The sequence below is a fragment of the Lepus europaeus genome, chromosome 15 (genome assembly GCF_033115175.1).
Source record: "Lepus europaeus isolate LE1 chromosome 15, mLepTim1.pri, whole genome shotgun sequence".
In the NCBI taxonomy this organism is placed as follows: Eukaryota; Metazoa; Chordata; class Mammalia; order Lagomorpha; family Leporidae; genus Lepus; species Lepus europaeus.
Window position 1 is genome coordinate 54166169 of NC_084841.1, and position 20720 is coordinate 54186888.

Below are 20720 nucleotides of genomic sequence, written 5' to 3' on the forward strand. Positions count from 1 at the left end.
TCTACTGTTGATGGGCATTTGGGTTGGTTCCAGGTCTTAGCTATTGTGAATTGAGCTGCAATAAACATTAATGTGCAGATGGCTTTTTTATTAGCCAAATTAATTTCCTTTGGGTAAATTCCAAGGAGTGGGATGGCTGGGTTGTATGGTAGGGTTATGTTCAGGTTTCTGAGGAATCTCCAGACTGACTTCCATAATGGCTTAACCAGTTTGCATTCCCACCAACAGTGGGTTAGTGTCCCTTTTTCCCCACATCCTCTCCAGCATCTGTTGTTGGTAGATTTCTGTATGTGAGCCATTCTCACCGGGGTGAGGTGAAACCTCATTGTGGTTTTGATTTGCATTTCTCTGATTGCTAGTGATCTTGAACATTTTTTCATGTGTCTGTTGGCCATTTGGATTTCTTCTTTTGAAAAGTGTCTGTTGAGGTCCTTGGCCCATCTCTTCAGTGGGTTGTTTCTTCTGTTGTTGTGGATTTTCTTGATTTCTTTGTAGATTCTGGTTATCAACCCTTTATCTGTAGTATAGTTTGCAAATATTTTTTCCCATTCTGTCGGTTGCCTCTTCACTTTCCTGACTGTTTCTTTTGAAGTACAGAAACTTCTCAATTTGATGCAATCCCAAATGTTAATTTTTGTTTTGACTGCCTGTGCTCCTGGGGTCTTTTCCAAAAAGTCTTTGCCTGTACCTATATCTTGCAGGGTTTCTCCAATGCTCTCTAATAATTTGATGGTTTCGGGCCATAGATTTAAGTCTTTAATCCACGTTGAGTGAATTTTTGTGTAAGGTGAAAGGTATGGGTCTTGCTTCAAGCTTCTGCACATGGAAATCCAGTTTTCCCAGCGCCATTTATTGAATAGACTGTCTTTATTCCAGGGATTAGTTTTGGATCTTTGATCAAATATAAGTTGGCTGTAGATGTTTGGATTGATTTCTGGTGTTTCTATTCTGTTCCATTGGTCTATCCATCTGTTTCTGTACCAGTACCATGCTGTTTTGATAATAACTGCCCTGTAGTATGCCCTGAAATCTGGGATTGTGATGCCTCCGGCTTTGTTTTTGTTGTACAAGATAGCTTTGGCTATTCGAGGTCTTCTGTGTCTCCATATGAATTTCAGTATCATTTTTTCCAGATCTGAGAAGAATGTCTTCGGTATCTTGATTGGTATTGCATTGAATGTATAAATTGCTTTTGGGAGAATAGACATTTTGATGATATTGATTCTTCCAATCCATGAGCATGGAAGATTTCTCCATTTTTTGGTATCCTCTTCTATTTCTTTCTTTAAGGTTTTGTAGTTTTCATCATAGAGTTCTTTAACGTCCTTGGTTAAGTTTATTCCAAGGTATTTGATTGTTTTTGTGGCTATTGTGAATGGGATTGATTTTAGAAGTTCTTCCTCAGCCATGGCATTGCCTGTGTATACAAAGGCTGTTGATTTTTGTGGATTGATTTTATATCCTGCTACTTTGCCAAACTCTTCGATGAGTTCCAATAGTCTCTTAGTAGAGTTCTTTGGGTCCCCTAAATAAAGAATCATATCATCTGCAAAGAGGGATAGTTTGACTTCTTCCTTCCCGATTTGTATCCCTTTAATTTCTTTTTCTTGCCTAATAGCTCTAGCTAAAACTTCCAGAACTATATTGAATAGCAGTGGTGAGAGTGGGCATCCCTGTCTGGTACCAGATCTCAGTGGAAATGCTTCCAACTTTTCCCCATTCAATAGGATGTTGGCCGTGGGTTTTTCATATATTGCTTTGATTGTATTGAGGAATGTTCCTTCCATACCCAGTTTGCTTAGAGTTTTCATCATGAAAGGGTGTTGTATTTTATCAAATGCTTTCTCTGCGTCTATTGAGAGAATCATATGGTTTTTCTTCTGCAGCCTGTTAATGTGGTGTATTACGTTGATTGTTTTGCGGACGTTGAACCATCCTTGCATACCAGGGATAAATCCCACTTGGTCTGGGTGGATGATCTTTCTGATGTGTTGTTGCATTCTATTGGCCAGAATTTTATTGAGTATTTTTGCATCTATGTTCATCAGGGATATTGGTCTGTAATTCTCTTTCAATGCTGCATCTTTTTCCGGCTTAGGAATTAAGGTGATGCTGGCTTCATAGAAAGAATTTGGGAGGATTCCTTCTTTTTCGATTGCTCTGAATAGTTTGAGAAGCATTGGAGTTAGTTCTTCTCTAAATGTCTGGTAGAACTCAGCGGTGAATCCATCTGGTCCTGGGCTTTTCTTTGTTGGGAGGGCCTTTATTACTGTTTCAATTTCTGTGTCAGTTATGGGTCTGTTTAGGTTTCCTATGTCTTCCTGGCTCAATTTAGGTAGGTTGTATGTGTCCAAGAATCTGTCCATTTCTGATAGATTTCCCTGTTTGCTGGCATACAAGTCCTTGTAGTAATTTCTGATGATTCTTTTTATTTCTGTGGTGTCTGTTGTTATGTTTCCTTTTTCATCTCTGATCCTATTGATTTGGGTCTTTTCTCTTCTTTTTTTAGTGAGTTGGGCCAATGGGGTGTCAATTTTGTTTATTTTTTCAAAAAACCAGCTCCTCGTTTGGCTGATTTTTTGTAATGTTTTTTTGGATTCAATCTTGTTGATTTCTTCTTTTATTTTAATTATTTCCCTTCTTCTACTGGGTTTGGGTTTGGTTTGCTGCAGATTTTCTAGATCCTTGAGATGACTTGAAAGCTCATCTATTTGGTGCCTCTCCAATTTCTTGATGTAGGCACCTATTGATATAAACTTTCCTCTTAACACTGCTTTTGTTGTATCCCATAGGTTTTGGTATGTTGTGTTGTTATCCTCATTTACTTCCAGAAAATTTTTGATTTCTCTTTTAATTTCTTCTGTGACCCATTGTTCATTCAGGAGCATGTTGTTCAATCTCCATGTGTTTGCACGTGCTCTGGGGATTCCCGAGTTGCTAATTTCCAATTTCATTCCTTTGTGTAGACCACATTTTATTTATCCATTCTATCGAGGGACGTTGGGTTGTTGTCATCTTCTGGTTGTTGTGAATTGATGCTTCCATGAACATGGGTGTACAAATACCTGTTTGAGCTTCTCCTTGAATTTCCTTTGTGTACATATCCAGAAGTCAGATGAAGCAAGGGAGATTTTACTTGTCAGTTAGGAATGCCCACCTCCTAGTCTAGTGGCTGGTACAAACTTACTGAAACAGCTATGAGAACTTCAGTAGATGCTCAGGTGGGCAGCGGGCTGGTAGCCAAAATTGTCTGTAAACACACATACCTATAAAGATACAGGAGGGGAGGATAAGGTCTCCTAACAGAGCTTGTGGTCTCATCTGCCTGATGTAGACCACTTCAGAGTACCTGTGTTCAAGGCCTGACTCTGCTCCTAATTTCAGCTCCTACTAATGCATATCTTGAGAGGCATGAGGTGAGGACTCCAGGATCTGGGCTCCTGGGAGACCCAGGATTCAGCTCCTGGCCCAGTTGCAACTGTTTTGAACTTTTAGGGAGTGAACCAGCAGATGGGAAATCTCTGTTTTCTGTCTCCCTCTCCTTGTGTATCTGCTTCTCAAATAAATTAATATATTTTTAAAGTCCATGGGGAAACAAAATAAAAAGAGGTTTTAAAAGCATAGGTTTTTTTTTTTTATATAGTAAGGATTTTTATGAACTTTTTGAAGACCCCTCTTAGGGTTCCTGCTTACCATTTTTTTTTTTTTAGTTGTTGTTTCCCACCCCTTAGCTACTGTCATATTACCCTCCTTCCCTTCTATGGCTCCCCTACTTCCCCAAAGACTTAAAAAAAAGTACAATGCCCCCCCCCCCTTCCTTTTGCTCCTGATTACTGGTATCTTAGAGGTCTGAGCAAACTCTTTCGAGTTCTTATGTATAATTGAACACCAGAAGCCATATCAAAAGAGACATTTGTTGTGTGGTTATCAGGTCTTTTTCCCCCTTTGATATCCTGTTTGTAGTCCAAGAGAAATAACCTAAAATAATATAAGACTCTGGACTGACTACTAAATCTGTGTTGCACTTCAGATAGTACGGAATTTTTTTAACGGAAGCTTTCAAGTTTAGTCAGGTAGCATTATTCCCCAGTGATAAAGTAGATCTCCCGAGGCTGTATTTAATTCTTTATATGGCCGTGCTGCTGACATTACTGCTGACTTGGTGTTTTCCTACTTCAGAGGGATACATCCAGCTCTGGGTCCTTGGAAAGCTTCTGTCTCAGGTCTGAAAGCATGCGTTTATGAAGTCCCTGCTTCTTGTTTCTTGGAACCTAGGATGGAAACAAAGGAAAACACATTGCAGGAGAGGTCCTAGGTAGCCTAGATAGAACCAAGGTCCACTCTGGGTCTTGGCTTAGCAATCCATCTTAATATACTGTTTAACTAGAAAAGGCCTACAGACTTCCCACTCTTACTGCGTTCGGTAGAGGCCCATAGCTAAGTCACAATAGCCTGTAAAATGTCCATTCAAACAACCCATTCATGTATGGTTGAAACCTTAACAAATCCTTGTATCAGTCTGGCCAACTGATTCATACTTTAAAAAAAAAAAAATCTAACCTCTTTATTGCCTCTAAATTTCTAGTTATGTCAGTAGAAAATATGTAATAAATGTTTTCATAACCATAATGAGATTTTGAGGCATGTTTTTAAACAGCACAGAGCTGATCAAAGTTCCAGTTGTAACAACACGCTCAATTCAGAATGAAAATAGAGCAACCAGATTGCTAGGCAAGCTCACCTCTCATACAACAAATTGGAAGTGGTATAATCCATTAATTTCCACCCTGTGCAGCTGAAGAATGCTGTTGACAGATGCTAATTTTCTTAAATTGTAGGCAGCAAATGATGCATGAATAGAACAGCAACACATTTTTTAGAAGCTCTTGGTAGTCATCAAAAAGTGGATTTATATAAAGTGTGATGCAATCACTACCACTATGGCACTATGTCAGTGCCTTCTAATGACTGCCTTAAATCCATCTGTTGTCCTCTTTTCCCTATTAGCGCTAATGGGGGATGAGGCAGGAATAAAGGATCCCATGTGTTGTGCTAATAGACCTTCCAATTTGTACCATTTACACAATTCCTTAGGATGAGGCCCATATGAAAATGATGACATGTAAAATCTAACTCATCATCATTAGAAACATTTCATTGTGTATGTATATATTTGCTTCCTAATTTATTTTCTTTCCAGTGGTTTAGCCACGTTTTGTTTCTTGTTCATTTTATAATCTGATGTGTGTTGGAGAGGTCTTTGTGTTTCTTTTCCAATGTTTATATTTGAGCGTTCATTTTATAAAATATTTTCTATTTAAGAAAATATTACACCCACCCTCGACATTTACCCCTGTTTTAAAGCTAAGGAGCTCTTGGTTCAGAGTTCATATTTTTTTTAAAGATTTATTTATTTGAAGGTCAGAGTTGCAGAGAGAAAGAGAGGTCTTCCATCCACTGGTTCACTCACTCCCCAATTGGCCATAGTGGCTAGAGCTGAGCCGATCCGAAGCCAGAAGCCAGGAGCTTCCCTCTGGGTTTCCCATGCAGGTGCAGGGGCCCAAGGACTTGGGCCATCTTGGGCCCTGCACTTGCATGGGAAACCAGGAGGAAGCACCTGGCTCCCAGGCCATAGCAGAGAGCTGGATTGGAAGTGGAGTAGCCGAGACTTGAACTGGTACCTGTATGGGATGCCAGCACTGCAGGCGGAGGCTTCATCTGCTATGCCACAGCGCCAGCCCCAGAGAAGTTCATGATACAAGTAGTGAAATCAGCTTTGGGGTTAAGAATTGGAACTCAGCAGTCTTACCATCAAGTCAACCCCTATAGAGCAATTGGTTTCCACCATGAATGGTGAGGACTTTTATGTCCTATTAAGTTTGATAAGGACCTAAGATAAATCCGTGGGGTAAGATTAGATCATATCTTGAATATCAGAATGTCTTCTTTTGGGTTAGGCTGTGTGAAGGTAACAGAGCAGTTGTTGGTCTTGTTACCAGGATTGGACTTCAGCATCAGCGAGCAACAGACTAAATATACACAGTGAATGTTAAATTCAGTGATTTCGGAGAAAGCCAAGAAGAGAGTAGGCTCTACTTATTGCAAATCCCCATGAGACTGGAGAAAACTGAGTTATTTAAGGTCTGATTTAGAGTGTTGGGCAAGAAGGCACGGCTTGGCTCCCCTCTTCAGTGCTTCCCAGCACTCGTTCTGGGTTCCGTCCAGTGTGACTTCCCGCTGAGCCCAGCCTGGTCTCAGAGAGCAGGATCCCAGAGGGTGAGGGTCCTGCCCTGAGGATGGATCAGGAACAGTTGCAGCACTTGCTCTGTCCCCTCTGGTGGAGGGGAGAAAGGACTTCCCCCTGGCACAGCTGTGGTGCCTTTGATGGGGCAATGGGGAGGTTTCACTTTGCTCCCATTCCCCATCCAACCTGTCCTCCGACTCCTTGCTTTGCTTTTCCCTTCCCTCAGGACCTGTGCTGTATCCCCACCATCACTCAGATGCCTGCGGGATCCCTGGCCTGGGCATTAGGGACTGTCATGTTGAGGGGTAGACAGCGTATGCTCCTGGCTAGCTTGCCATGTTAGAGTATGGAACCCATTCTGGTAAGAACCTCTGTCAACAGCAGGACGAAGTATCATGTCCAGAAGTGAACAGAGAAAAATTCTACACAGCCCCATATACCTACCAGCCAGTTTCATTAAAGCTTAATATTTGCTCTGTGGTTCAGATGCATTTAAACATTACATTTATTAAGGCCATTGAAGTCTTGAGTTGAAGTAGGGGACCTTATTCCCTGAAGATGATTTTTCAAATAATAGTATGTTACAGATCAGGCATACTCCACCCTGTTCCCGTCTCCCATTTACTCTGCCAGAAGTAACTGCAAGCCCGAATTTGCTGTTCCTCACTCCCACAATGAGGTTTTATTGATTTTAATATTATTCAGTGTTATTCTGTATTTTTTGTGACCTGCCTAAGAACCCAGTTACAATGTTTTATGTTATTATGTTGGCGGTTGTGGAAGAGACAGGTCTTGTGATGCTAAAAATGTAATGGTTTACAGACTGCTTTCCATGTCCTACACTGAGTGACTTAAGTATGTTATCTCCTTTAATCTCGTGTGCTACCTTGTCATATATTCCCATTTTAGAGATGGGAATATTGAGGCATGGAAATTCAAGAAGTTGCTCAATCATCATGCATGTCTTGTCAGAACTGGGTTTCATACCCATGTCTGAGTCCAAGTCCCAAGGTTTGAATCATTCTGTTTCCATCTTTCTAGATGACTTTCTTTCTCTATAAGAAAATATGCAGTAGAGTCGTACTATCTGAACTTACCAATTCTTTTTTTCTCCTCAGAATATATGACAAATGTTTTCCTAGGGTAGAATCTGGACTTTTCAGACAAGATCCTGGTTTTAGCCAGGTGGCCACGTGCCTTTGCCTAGTTGGGACTTTGAAGAGGAGATAATCATACTTAGCGTATGTGGTTGTTAGGGTGTTGCAGTGACTGGCGTTTGTGAAGGTGTCAGTCTATTTTAGCTGTTGGGCTTTATCGTCAAATGAAAGTTCAGAAAATAGTCTCTTCAGTGGTGTTGTCCTGTTTAGACTTGATCAAGTGTTGTTGAAACAACAGAGTTCACCTGCATTTCAATCAGCAAACGTTTATCAAGCATTTACTGAGTATTTCTGTACATCAGGGGGATCACAGGGAGATAATCTAATAATCTTTTTCTATTAAAGAGAAAAAAACTAATTTACAGAATTCTTCAGTGAGCTAAAACGTTTGACCTTGAAATTGTTGCATAATTAGATTCTCCAAGCATTTTCTATCTGTCGTGGTTTCCTTTACAACAAAGCATCTGGAACAGACCCTGATGAGGCCAGAGCAGACTCTCTCCATCATGTAAATCTTGATGTGTGTGTGTGTGGCTTCTGCACTTGTAGTGCCTATCTCCAGATCTTGAACAAAACCTAAAACAAAGGAAAGGACGTGAGAGGGACCACATAATACTTGCTGGATTCTGATTGACTGGAGCTCGGTATACTTGAGCAAGTGAGGCCTTCGCATACTGAGGGTTAATTCTGTGTCAAAGCCACCATTCATTCATGTGGTTCCCAAATGCAGCTTATGGTTTTCCTGCTCTTCCTCCTTCATGTCCTGCTTTTGGGCCTGACGGGTGCAAATTTCCCGGAGTCTTTCTTCATCCAGCTTATTACTTCCCATTTCAACATAAGGCAACAACAACAACAACAAATGCTAGACTTGAAATGCAACATTGCTTGCACAAAAATATGTCAGTGTTTTTGAGAGGGTCAACAGAACCCCAGAGGGTAGCTGTATTCAAATTTGCAGTGATGGTGTTAATGTTTCAGTTAATTGACATTCATATCTTATCTAGCACTGGCAGAGAACAGGTGACAAAAACCAGTATGATCCCATTTTTGCAAGAAAGTATAGTTTCTATAAACAAAGACTGGAGGAGAACTGCAGACGGGTTAAGAGTGTTTTTCTCTGGAGTGATTAGAGGTGATTTTTTTCTTTGTGCACATATATGAGGGGTCTTTGAAAATTCATGGAAATACATATTAGGAAAAACCACATGTATTTTTTTAAAGATTTATTTTTATTTATTTGAAAGAGTTGCAGAGAGAGAGGTCTTCCATCTGCTGGTTCACTCCCCAGAAGACTGCAATGGCTGGAGCTGCGCCGATCCTAAGCCAGGAGCTTCTTCTGGGTCTCCCATGTGGGTGCAGGGGCCCAAGGACTTGGGCCATCTTCTGCTTTCCCAGGCCATAGCAGAGAGCTGGATCGGAAGAGGAGCAGCCGGGACTAGAACCGGCGCCCATATGGGATGCCGGCACTTCAGGCCAGGGTGTTAACCCGCTGTGCCACAGCGCCGACCCCAAAAACTGCATGTATTTCAAAACTTTTTGCACCAAAATACATATTAATTCCAGTTCCATGATTATTTACATGTGAATGAAATCAAGCCCCAGCAATATAGATGCTTTTCACTTTTACTATTATGACCAAATAGTTAGTAATTACAGGATGCTTCATTCATAAAATCTTCTAAACCCCTCAACACTCAAACACAGCTGATTCTATCATCTCCATTTTAGAGATGGAAAAACTAAGACCAGCAGAGGTTGACTGACTAACTTCCTCAATGTCATGTAACTACTGGGCAAGACCTTATAAGCAAATCTGATTTTTCTCTGGAACCCGTGTTTTGACTGTATAATAGAACGAAAGAGCAATTTTGGCAAAATAAATCATTTTCCATGTGCAATTAAAACTTAAAATTCTGAAGGCACTTGAATTAATTAAAGCATTAGGGCTCTTGGCATGGACCGTTGATTGGAAGTGCCCCTAACTCCTGGATTTTGATAATGTAGCTACTTAGCATGTGCAATAATGATAAACAAGTCAATATAGTATGATAGTTATTCACCTGGGGGATGTGCTTGTGAGGTGCATGCCCGAGAGAATGAGGAACAGACATTAACTCTGCTGCAGAAGCACCAGCCACACATGCAGAAGTCTCTGGTGACTGTGGAGAGGGTTGTAGCTGGAGTCCCCACATACATGGCCCTTGAATAGATTCTGTGGGTTACCTGCTGTCTTTGCATTGTTCCTAAGTGTTTCCTGGGAAGGAAATGCTCCTTTGCTCCTTCATTAGTCAATAAATATTTGTGGAGCCTCTATCATGGCCACTCCTTTGTGCTAGTATTGGGACAAAGCCGATGAAAATCGAGCATGGGCTCAGCTTTTATTGAGCATCATTACCATGTGAGTATGCAGGTCCATCCTAACTGTCCTTGAATCCAAAAGCTTCATTTCTTGTGTATTGATAACCAGTCTATGCACCAAGGAAGTAACGTAGTGTGAACTGGTTCACCTGTCTGACTTCATAAAACATGCATGTATGTATTAGAGTTCAAGGTCGTTGGAAATTGCTTGGTGACCCTGGACAGACACTGATGTCCTGACTTATGCAAATGGACGTCATTATGTATGCATCAGACATGGTTGGATGGCCACTGTCTTCCCAGAGAGAAGCTGGAGGAAGAGGCAGGGGCCCCCTTTCACCTTGAAAGAATCCCACCACTTCCTTTCGTGGTTATGACCCCTTCTTTGTGGGCTTTTTTCAAGTTGATTCCTACATCACTTTCCATATTAGATTTTTTCAAAGAGCGTTTATTAATGCACCTGTTCATTTCTGTGGTGCCGAAGATGCTCTGCGTGTTTAAATATAGACTCGGCACATTCCCCAGGGGCAGGCAGATGGATGAAAACCCTTCATCTTGCCCCGTGAAGCTCCATGTGCGGGAGAGAGCGCGCTTCCTTTGGTTTCTGTGGGAAGTCAGGGTCAGAACGCACCTCTGGATCGCCTGGCTTAATTAAACCAATTTTTCTCTGGTTGCTATTAATAAGTGTAATTACCGAAGAAGACAGAGCTAATATAGAAGAAGGATGGCTAGGAGAGCCACCAGCGCGACGGAACCTCCACCATCCGCCTGCCACTGACGCTGATTCCTCTTTCACCCCCACAGGGCGGTACCTGCTTCCGAACCCGGTGGCCGGGCAGGCCTGGCCAGCCTCGGCGGAGACGTCCAACCTCGTGCGCATGCGCAGCCAGGCCCTGGGCCAGTCGGCGCCGTCGCTCACGGCCAGCCTGGTGAGTGCCCACGTGCGCGGCTCTGCCTGCGAGCTCCGGACATGCGCGTGGTTCTCCAGGGTTAGCCCTGCCCGGGCAGTGTTGAGCACAGGTTCGGCAGGGTTGGGTTCTCCGTTTCCGTGTGCTGACTTCCGGCAGCGCCGCCGTTTGATGTATTTTCCTCAGTTTGCCTTCTCGGTGCACTTCTCTCAGAAGTGGACACGTATGTGGGCTTGGAAAAGGCTTTTGTTTGGAATAATTTCAAACTGGCAGGAAAGTTGCCAAGATAAGAAAAAGATGCAGAATACCAGTTTATGCCATGCCTAGGCGTAATTAATTGACGTCTTGCCTGGTTTGCTTTATCGCTTGCTTTCTCTGCATGTCTGTGCATATGTATCCATATGTGTGTGTATGTGGGCACACACAGATACACAGCCACACCTGTGTGATTTGTGAGCCATTTGAGAGCAGGCTGTTATAAAGCCCTTTATAGAAAGCCTAAGTGGGGTAACTTTGTGGCTGATCCAATTCTGTTATCTAGTCTGCCATCCATGTTTCAGTTTTATCAATTGACTCAATAATGTCGTAAAGAACATGTTGGTCCTAAATCTGTATATGTTAATTACATGAAATTTGTTTGCCTTAAATAAAATTAAAAAACAGCTTTTTTTTCCCCTCCTCCTGGGTAGGAGCTAGTTTGGGATCATGAGTTAGATTTAGTTGTTGTCACTTTAGGCTTCTTTGATGGGGAATGTTTCCATAGCCTCTGGCTTTTATCAGAAATGGACATTTTTGAAGAACTTTGAAAAATTGGCATACTTTCTAATGGAGTATTTCTCCTGTCGTGTCTGTCTGCTGTGTGGCCGTGGTGTTTGTAGTCCAGGAAGGAAGACGGCACTGCTGATACGTCCTCAGGGCGTGATGTCCGTGGGCTCATCTCGTCCATATGTCTCTCACTGAGATGTTAATTCTGATGTGGCCTGATTTCTCCACTGTAGTGGTTAGCAGCCAAGGAGGCAGTGTCAACAAATAACAGCTTCAATGGGAGTTGCTCAGATGAAAGCTTTATTTACTTCTGACAGCTAAAGGGGACACTGCGAGCGTATGGTTCTCTAAGGATACTGCCTCTCTGAGATGCAGATGGACAGTGTTCTTTGTTTTTTTAAGATTCAATTATTTGAAAGGCAGAGTTAGAGAGACTTTTCCATCTACTGGTTCATGCCCCAAATGGCTGCAATGGCCATGGCTGTTCAAGACTGAAGCCAGGAGCTGCTTCTGGGTCTTCCATGTGGGTGCAGGCACCACACTATTGGGCCATCTTCTGTTGCTTTCCCAGGCACATTGGCAGTGAGCTGCATCAGGAGTGGAGCATCTGGGACTTGAACTGGTGCCCATGTGAGATGTGGGCATTGCAGGTGGTGGCTTGACCACACAGCCACCCCTGGACAGTGGTTTTATAGCCAGGGTTAGTGGAGTGTCCAAGATGTAACAAGAGAGGAAGGAGAATGTCCCTCCCGCTTTTACGGTATAAGCAACATACATCTTCATGCTTCTTCATACTTTGCATGTCCAAAAAAAGGTGACAGTCTTCTCTCCTAGACCCCAAGCTGTATGAAGAAAGCTCAGCTGTGTCCCAAAGACCTGAGTCAGACTGATTTCTTACAGCTGTAAGCACTCCTTGTTTTTGGTGGTCTGGCCCCCTCTGAGTACAGCTTGCAAGAAAAGCTCTCTTGAAACATTGGACTCAAGAGTTGGGAGTTTGTTACTGGTCCTGGGCCCCTCCACCCTCCTTTTTTGCCTGCATCCTCCCCTCTTGACATAAACTCCACCTCTGCAGACATTTCACTCATTCTCGAGGGGTAAGGGGGAGAGATCATTCTTCTGAAACTACTTCCTGTGGCATGAAAGTGCTGGCATCCCCCAGGGTGGAGAAGCAGAACTCTCACACTGCAGGCTTCAGATAACTCTTAGGTCGCCATGGCAGCCTGTAGCCCACAGAGACAGTCAGAAGCATGGCAAGGCACTGAGAAGTAGACTTAGCTATAATCAACCGTGGTTGTTTTTGAAGATCAGTTTTATAAGTCTGACACTAGCTTAACAAGAAGTCTCTATCCAGAGGGTTCAGCGGCTTTCTTCACTCTTGTATGGTGAATCTCAGAATTCACATCTTGTACTTTAAGAGACAAGTGAGCAACTAGTTAGCAGAACTAACTAGTGTCTTGTCCAGATGGGATTCTCTTGACTCTCAAGAAAGCAGGATCTCCAGCGTTTAAGTAGGACCCCATTTCCTGGTTCAAATGGGTGGAGTCTTAGTAAGTGAGGTGAGGGTAGGTTCATACCTGCATATCCACTGAGAGCGGTCATTGCCTGCCCTAACTGGATTTGCTACATGTTTTCTTTCTCTCTCAGTGTCCATATCTGGACAGGTCAAGGGGCCATCTGTACTAGGAAAGGGTCTCCCATACAGCAATTCAAATGGGGTAATGCTTGATGTTCCTTTGGGGCCGGCTCTAACATGGGCTAAAGCAACGGGTAAAAGTCTTGACAAACTGATAGTTTCCTGCCAAGGTTTAGCTAAGGTTATCTTTTTAAGATTTATTTATTTGAAATGCAGAGTTACAGAGGCAGAGAGAGAGAGAAGGATTGATTGAGAGAGATTGAAAGGGCTTCCATCTTCTGGTTCACTCCCCAAATGGCTGCAGCAGCGAGAGCTGGGCTGATCTGAACCCAGGAGCTAGGAGCTTCTTCCAGGTCTCCCGCGTGGGTGCAGAGACTCAAAGACTTGGGCCATCCTCCACTGCTTTCCTAGGCCATAGCAGAGAGCTGGATCTGAAGTGGAGCAGCCGGGACTCGAACCGGTGCTCCGATATCGGATGTAGGTGTCTGCATCCCTAACCACCACCTTTGAAACACAAGCCGAACCATGATCAGTTCATACAGCCCTGCCCTAGGAAGACCAAATCTCAGCGTAATTTCTCTTAGCAGGCTTTTAATGATGTCCCTGGCTGTTTCAGTTTGCCAGGGGAAAGCATCTACCACCCCATGAAGGTATCTACAAATATTAGGAGGGATTCGAATCTTCCTGTAGGCAGTAACTGTGAGGTCAGCCTGCCAGTCTTCTCTGGGGGAGGTACCCCTTGTGGGGTTACAGAAGGCCTGGTCTGCATGTTATTTTCAAGGCAATATGTGCATTGTTTTGCTGATTTATCCAGTTCCTTCATTGCGGACTCGTCCTGCGATGTCCACACCATGGGGAGAGTGGGGTGATGGCGTTCTTCCACAAGAAGCACTGGGGACAGGCCTTGGTGAACATGTCTGTCTTTATTAACGACCAAGTACAGTTATAAAGGGCAGGCAGAAGGGGCGTAGCAGGGCAAACACGAACCCTATAGGACAGAACTGACACTGGCGCCAGTATGCCTCTCCAATCAGCTTGAAGGTCATGTAGCTAGGGTAGCCTTCCAGGTGGGCCTGGGCCATACCTGGGAGCATTTTACCTGATTGGCAGAAGGCAGGGGTGGGGAGAAATGTGCCTGGGGCTCCTGCCACCTGCCAGCAGTCAGGCTAACTGCATGGGCCTAGGCAGGCAGTCTCATGGGATCACCTGCCTTAGACACTCCCTGCCTTAGACAATGGTCCTTTGTGAAAACCCTTTCATTGGGTTCCCTGTGAGTCCGCCTGACTTAGGCTCAACTTGGAAAGGGGCAGGGGAGGTATCCCCATAAGTGAAGTCTCCCCTGGGAGGGCTGTGGGCTTTGCTGCTGTGTGAGACTGCTGCCTTCTGCAAACCGTGTTTCTTCTGCATCAGGCAGAGGTTCACTTCCAAGAGCTCCCCTACTTGCGTACACAGGTCTGTTACTTCGCAGCAGTCAGGTGCTTGGGTCTTCTGAGACGTGGCAGGGTTCAGAGTCTGACCAGGTGTTGCTTAAAGGTGTGGAGCATCCAGCCACAAGGCTTGGTTCTGCAGCATCTGGCCACCAGCCAACCAGCAGTGCCCATTTGTTTCCAGAGCACCTGCCACCTGGTGTGGGGCTCAGACAGGGCTTGTCCCACAGTGAGTTTATCCACTTCTCTGATCAGGGAGCAGGTGGCTGCAACCACCTACAGGTCTGGAACACTGTAGCTAACTTTGCAAAGATAATCCCCTGTTTGTTTTAATGTTCTCAACACTTGGATTAGGACTCCACACTGCAACTCTGTTTCTGTACATACAGGTCAAGGGCGTCTCTGGATCAGGCAGTGACTAGTGTAGAAGTAGAGCTTTTCCGTGCGAGGGATTCTGTAGAATGACCTGGGGGGGGGGGCATTCAGCAGAGGCTCCTTTCGGCTTTTAGAGGCCTGACTACTTTGTCCCATTTCCGAAGGGGTCAGCTTCTTCTCAGGTTAGCATAGCATAAAAGGGCTTTGCTATTAGCCCAGAATTCAGGATCCAGGCCCAGCCGTTCTTGAGAATCCTTGTAATTGTTTCCTGGTCTTGGACAGAGGCAAGTTACAGGTTGCCAGTTTCCTCGTCTTGGGGACAGGCTCTGTGTCCTTGGGATATTATATACCCTAGAGACATCGTAGTTTCTTTAGCAAATTTTGCCTTTTCATTTGATGCCTCATATCCTTTCCATGCCGGATAATTAAAAATTTTAGTGGTGGTGTTATCAGAAGCGTCTTTTGAAGAGCTAGCAATAAGAATACCATCCTCATAGTGTCAGACTGTACCCTTGTTTAATTGTCATGCTCTAGGGTTTTCACTCAGTGTTCTCTAAAATTATTTGTGGCCAAACTGTCCAATAAGACTGATATTTGTAGTGAGTTGTTGGATCTTCCCACTCAAAGTCCAAGAGAATGCACAAGAATGTGCCCTTTAAGTGTACGATGGTGTAATACTTGCTTCCCCTGAAAATTGATCTTGAGTGTAGGGATTGGGTATTATGGGATGGATGTCCTGAACTGCCTTATTCATAGCCCTCAAGTCCCATCTGTAGTCATCAGACCCAGGTTTCCTAGTTGGCAATATAGGGGTGTTGGGTGGTCAGTCCTGGGCTGGTGATTCTGTTTCCAGCTAGTAGCTTCTAACGATTGCTTCAGGTCTCAGAGAAGATTGCCTGGCCCTGGGCCAGTGATCAGGCTGCCTCAGTATTATTTTTATAGGTTGGGCATCAGTAGATCATCCCTCCTGACCCCTGTCCCGTACCTGTGGATGAACCTGTGCTAAATTACCATCTGGAATGATTTCAGGACCCTTAGGTGCCTCTTGGAGGAGAGCTGGGCATTCTGCCCTCTTGCTCTTTGGGCTTCCACTTCTGTTTATTGTGACTTAAGTACAAAGTGGCACTCAATATTTTAGTCATCAGGTCGCTTTCCCAGAGTGTGATGAGACCCTCAGGGTGATAGAGAAATAAGTGATCAGGAATTTAGAACAAACTTCACAGGTCAGAGGCTTCAGAATGCCTTATATCTCCTTCACTGGATCCTTCCCTCTGAGGGAGGGAGGGAGGGAGGGAGGAAGGGAGGGAGGGAGGAAGAGAGAGAGAGAGAGAGAGAGAGAGAGATCCATTTGTAGTAATTAACAGAGTGTGTGGCATGGGTGTTGAGCAAAAACTCCACTTTCTTTCTATTTCTAGGGTAGCCTGGGGCTTCTTGATGGAGGCTGGATTTTATTACATGGAGCCCTCTGGCCCCAGCAATTTTCCTCTTCTGTTGAGGAGAGCTGCAAGAAATCAGATATTCCCCGAGCTCTCATTCTTCACCTGGAAATGGTTCATACACCCTTATCTCCATTGTCTCTTCTGCTTGCCGTATGCACCCTGGCTAGGTGCTAACTTAACAGGTGGCCTTATTGTTGGTCCCACGTTGGGAGCTGGAGTTCCTCATTCATGGCAGCTTGCCTGTCTTCCTAGGTTAATACAACCACCTGCCTTCATGTCTCTGGCATCCTTCATGTCGTCTTTTGTACATCCTCTTCCATGTCTGTTGTTGAAAACCTTAAAGGCAACCTCTACCAGTAGAGAGGGATTGGTGTCAGGAACAAGAGCCAATTTGTAAAGCTTTCTTTGGCTGTCCCATGCACTCTGATAGGTGTGTGTGTTTAAAGTGGGCAGGTGTAGGTGTTTAAAACTCCCTGACCTCGGTCGGCGCCGTGGCTTAACAGGCTAATCCTCCACCTTGCGGCACTGGCACACCGGGTTCTTGTCCCGGTTGCCCCTCTTCCAGGCCAGCTCTCTGCTATGGCCCGGGAAGGCAGTGGAGGATGGCCCAAGTCCTTGGGCCCTGCACCCGCGTGGGAGACCAGGAGAAGCACCTGGCTCCTGGCTTCAGATCACGAGATGTGCCGGCCGCAGCAGCCATTGGAGGGTGAACCAACGGCAAAAGGAAGACCTTTCTCTCTGTCTCTCTCTCTCACTATCCACTCTGCCTGTCAAAACAAACAAACAAAAAAAAAACCAACTCCCTGACCTCCCTGTACTTAAGGGTCTCAAGACATGAACTGCCTGAGACACTTGCTTAGCCTCCCTAGGAAGGCAGAGGAGTTTTCTCCTGGTTCCTGCCGTGTCTGTAAGCTTACTCCAGTGTGTGGAGCCCTGCTTACTTCTTGCATGCCTTTTTAGCAACATGGTCCCCTAACGCTCTGCTCTCGGTAGGGCCTTTGGTATATTAGCCATATTAGGGTCACATTGAGGGTCCCCATTGGAATTGGCTCCTCAGTCAGCTTCACACTTGGTTATCAGGTTGATGGACAGCCGTGTGCCAGCCTCCCACCTGCTCACCTTTGCTAGCACAGTTGACTTTCCTTGTGTTGTCAGAACAGTTTGAAGCACAGGTGCAGTTGTGAATTGGAAAAAATCCCCTGTACCAGAGGTGGGGTTCTTCAGGATTGGCTCTCAGGCTTCAACACGTGCCTTCCAATTATACAGGTCAGAGAAGGTGAATGGCACCTGCACTTGTATCAATCCCTCTCTGCCTTCAGGAACCTAACAGACTGGAAGCACTCTGCACCCAGGCCTGTAGCTAGCTCTGTGCCAAATAATGCCGGGTGAGCCATCTGGAAGGGGTGGTTATGGTGCTAGCCAAGCTGCTCTTGTACATGGAAGGCTAGCCATGGAGTCAGGAACAGGGTGCGTGAGAGCTTTTGTAGATACACTTTCAAGCTATCCTTTTTATTTTTTCCCTGTAAGAGACTTTGAAAAGCATTAGACTTTTTCTCACTGGATTTTCTCTTCGTCCTTGGCCACACACAGGACCAGATTATAAAGAGACCAAAAACTGCCCAGCTCACTGAGATGAGGATTGTATGCCACGAGGAGGTTTCTCAGAGCCCAGCCATGTGCTCCAATACACATGAGGGAAAAGAGGTCTTTTCCAACTGGGCAGGCAGAAAAAATTGGCAAAGCTTGCAAACCAGTAGGGAATGCACAAGCCAGGAGGAATAAAGTTGCAGAGATACTGCTGGGAAGCCAGAGTGGGGACCTAAGACATCACAGTGCTTATCGGTTCTAAAATGTGAAATTCCCCATAGAGATCTCTACACCTGAATAAAATAGTATCACACCTGTGAAATAGGGGAGAATGAGGTCAGGTGACCCAACTGGAAAACCAGCTGGAGTTTCTCAGACCGCCCCTTTGGCAGTCCTCAATCCCCTGAGCAAAACCTGATACTTGATTCCCTGGGAAAGGGATGGCCCTCCCCTCCCTCCCCGCCCCCTCCCCTCCCTCCCCGCCCCCTCCCCTCCCTCCCCGCCCCCTCCCTTCCTCCCTTCCTCCCTCCCTCCCTCCCTTCCTTCTTTCTTTCTCTCCTACTCCCTTCTCTCCTCCCCTTCTTTTTCTTTCAAGATTTATTTATCTATCCGAGAAGCAGAGAGAGGATCCACTGGTTCACTCCCCGGATGGCCACACCAGCTGGTGCTGCATCCATCCGAAGCCTAGGGATCATTTCCTTGGTTTGTCACCAGATAATCAGCTTCCAGCAGGAGTGGCTCAGGAGAAAGCTTTACTTCCATGTGACAGTGGGAAGGGAGAGTTCCCTGAGAATACTGCGCCCCAGAGAAGCAGTTCTCCAGGGATTTCATAGCAAGGGTTATGGTGGCGTCCAAGATGTAGCCCAAGAAGACTGAGAAATTCCCTTCTGCTCACAGAGTGTAAGAAGAGCATCTCCATGCTTCCTCATGCCATTACATGTTCATAAGATGGTGGCAATGTCTTCTTCTAGGTGGAGAATTTAGTTATGTGAGGGAAGTTCACATTTGGCCTCGAAGATCCAACCCAAGCTGATTTCTTGAAGCTCAAACCACTCCTCGTTTGTGGTGGTCTGGCCCTCTCTGAGTAACGCTGCCAAGTAAGCTCTCCCAGAACACCTGCTGGAAACCAGCTCGGGAGAGTCCAGAGTGTCTGTGCCTCCTCCACGGCTCCTCCAGCCCCCACCCACCTCTCAACGTGTTACTCAAATCCTGCACTCGTGGTTGGGAGGGGTAACTTTCTCTTGCTATCTGTAAGCAATGTGTGGGGAGATACTTTCACACACATGCTTCTCATCAGAATGTCCTCCTAGGTTCAGTATCATTGGTGATTGCTCCTGGGCCATTCTTTGCTATGAAGATTGAAAATAGCGATTTTTTTCCCAACTCTAGCACTTTCCACATTTGCCAGTTGGTTCATGACATACATATTTGTGTGTTTATTAGTTGTGCGGACTTGGACTCGTACATTGCTACGTTCCTGTCTCCCCTACCTCCCCCCGTCTCTTGCTATGTAGATCTTTTTTGATGTGGGAAGCAGAGAGGCAGAGATTCACAGATAGAGGGCGGTCCTGCCTGCTGGCTCATTCCCCAAACGCCTGCAACAGCCAAGGATAGGTCAGGCCTGAGTCTGGGAGCTAGGGACACTCTACAGGTTTCCCATGGGGGTGACAGGAACCCAATAATTGGAGCTCTCATCCCTGCCTCCCAGTGTCTGCATTGGTGCAATGCCGGAGTTACGAGCTAGAGCCAGAAATCAAACCAAGGCACTTGAATGTGGGACACAGTCATCTCAATTGCGATACCAAATGCTTGCCCCTGGACCTTTATTTTGAACCATAATGATTATTAGATTTTCTTTGCTAGTATACCCCTCCCTTCTCTCCCTTCTCTTCCTTCAGATCTGCTAAGAAGTCCATACAAGGCACTTTTACACTGGTGGTAGGGTTTTATGATACAAAATAGATTTTTAAAAAATCTTTATTGATGAAGATGCACATAATACATAAACTGGTATGTTATGGGGTCTTATAATTTTATTCACTGGTAATGCATTATGTTGGATGTTTGGGGATCATAAAACAATGCTAATAGATTTGATTTAGCTCTAGCCTGTAGTCCTTCTTTTGCTAAGTAGCTGTATAAACTTGGGCAAGCCACCTGGTTTCTCAGATTCTGTTGCTGTGTCTGCAACTGCCAGATGGAGCAATGATGAAAGCAAGGCCGTGAAGTCCCTGTCAATGCGGGAGTTCCTGATGCTCCTTGCAGAACAATTAAGATTCTGGATGTGCAGAACCGTTATCTCTAGGTTGTTTTGGGGATGTTTTGTGACTTCAAATTGTCTTTTTTTTTTTTTTTTTTTTTTGACAGCCAGAGTTAGACAGTGAGAAAGAGAGAGAGACAGAGAGAAAGGTCTTCCTTCCGTTGGTTTACCCCCCAAATGGCCGCTAATCCGAAGCCAGGAGCCAGGTGCTTCCTCCTGGTCTCCCATGCAGGTACAGGGCCCAAGCACTCGGGCCATCCTCCACTGCCTTCCCGGGCCACAGCAGAGAGCTGGACTGGAAGAGGAGCAACCAGGACAGAACTGGCGCCCCAACCGGGACTGGAACCCAGGGTTCTGGAGCCGCAGGTGGAGAATTAGCCTAGTGAGCCGTGGCACCAGCTGACTATTGTCTTTAAACCAAAATTTATCTTTTGACTCTGATGAAAATGTTGGGACTTATTTATTTATTTTTTTTAAATTTTTGACAGGCAGAGTGGACAGTAGAGGGAGACAGAGAGAAAGGTCTTCCTTTTTGCCTTTGGTTCACCCTCCAATGGCCGCTGTGGT

At 45.0% G+C, this 20720-nt stretch overlaps 1 protein-coding gene across 4 annotated transcripts in view; it reads left to right on the plus strand.

The window, feature by feature from the left end:
- The window catches only part of MAST4 (microtubule associated serine/threonine kinase family member 4), a 634279-nt gene that overhangs the window by 198396 nt on the left and 415163 nt on the right, over positions 1 to 20720 (plus strand). For all 4 annotated transcript variants that reach the window (XM_062212152.1, XM_062212154.1, XM_062212153.1 and 1 more), the window contains exon 3: positions 10564 to 10688. In XM_062212152.1, the coding sequence (XP_062068136.1) occupies positions 10564 to 10688 (125 nt within the window). The remainder of the gene's footprint in view (positions 1 to 10563; positions 10689 to 20720) is intronic.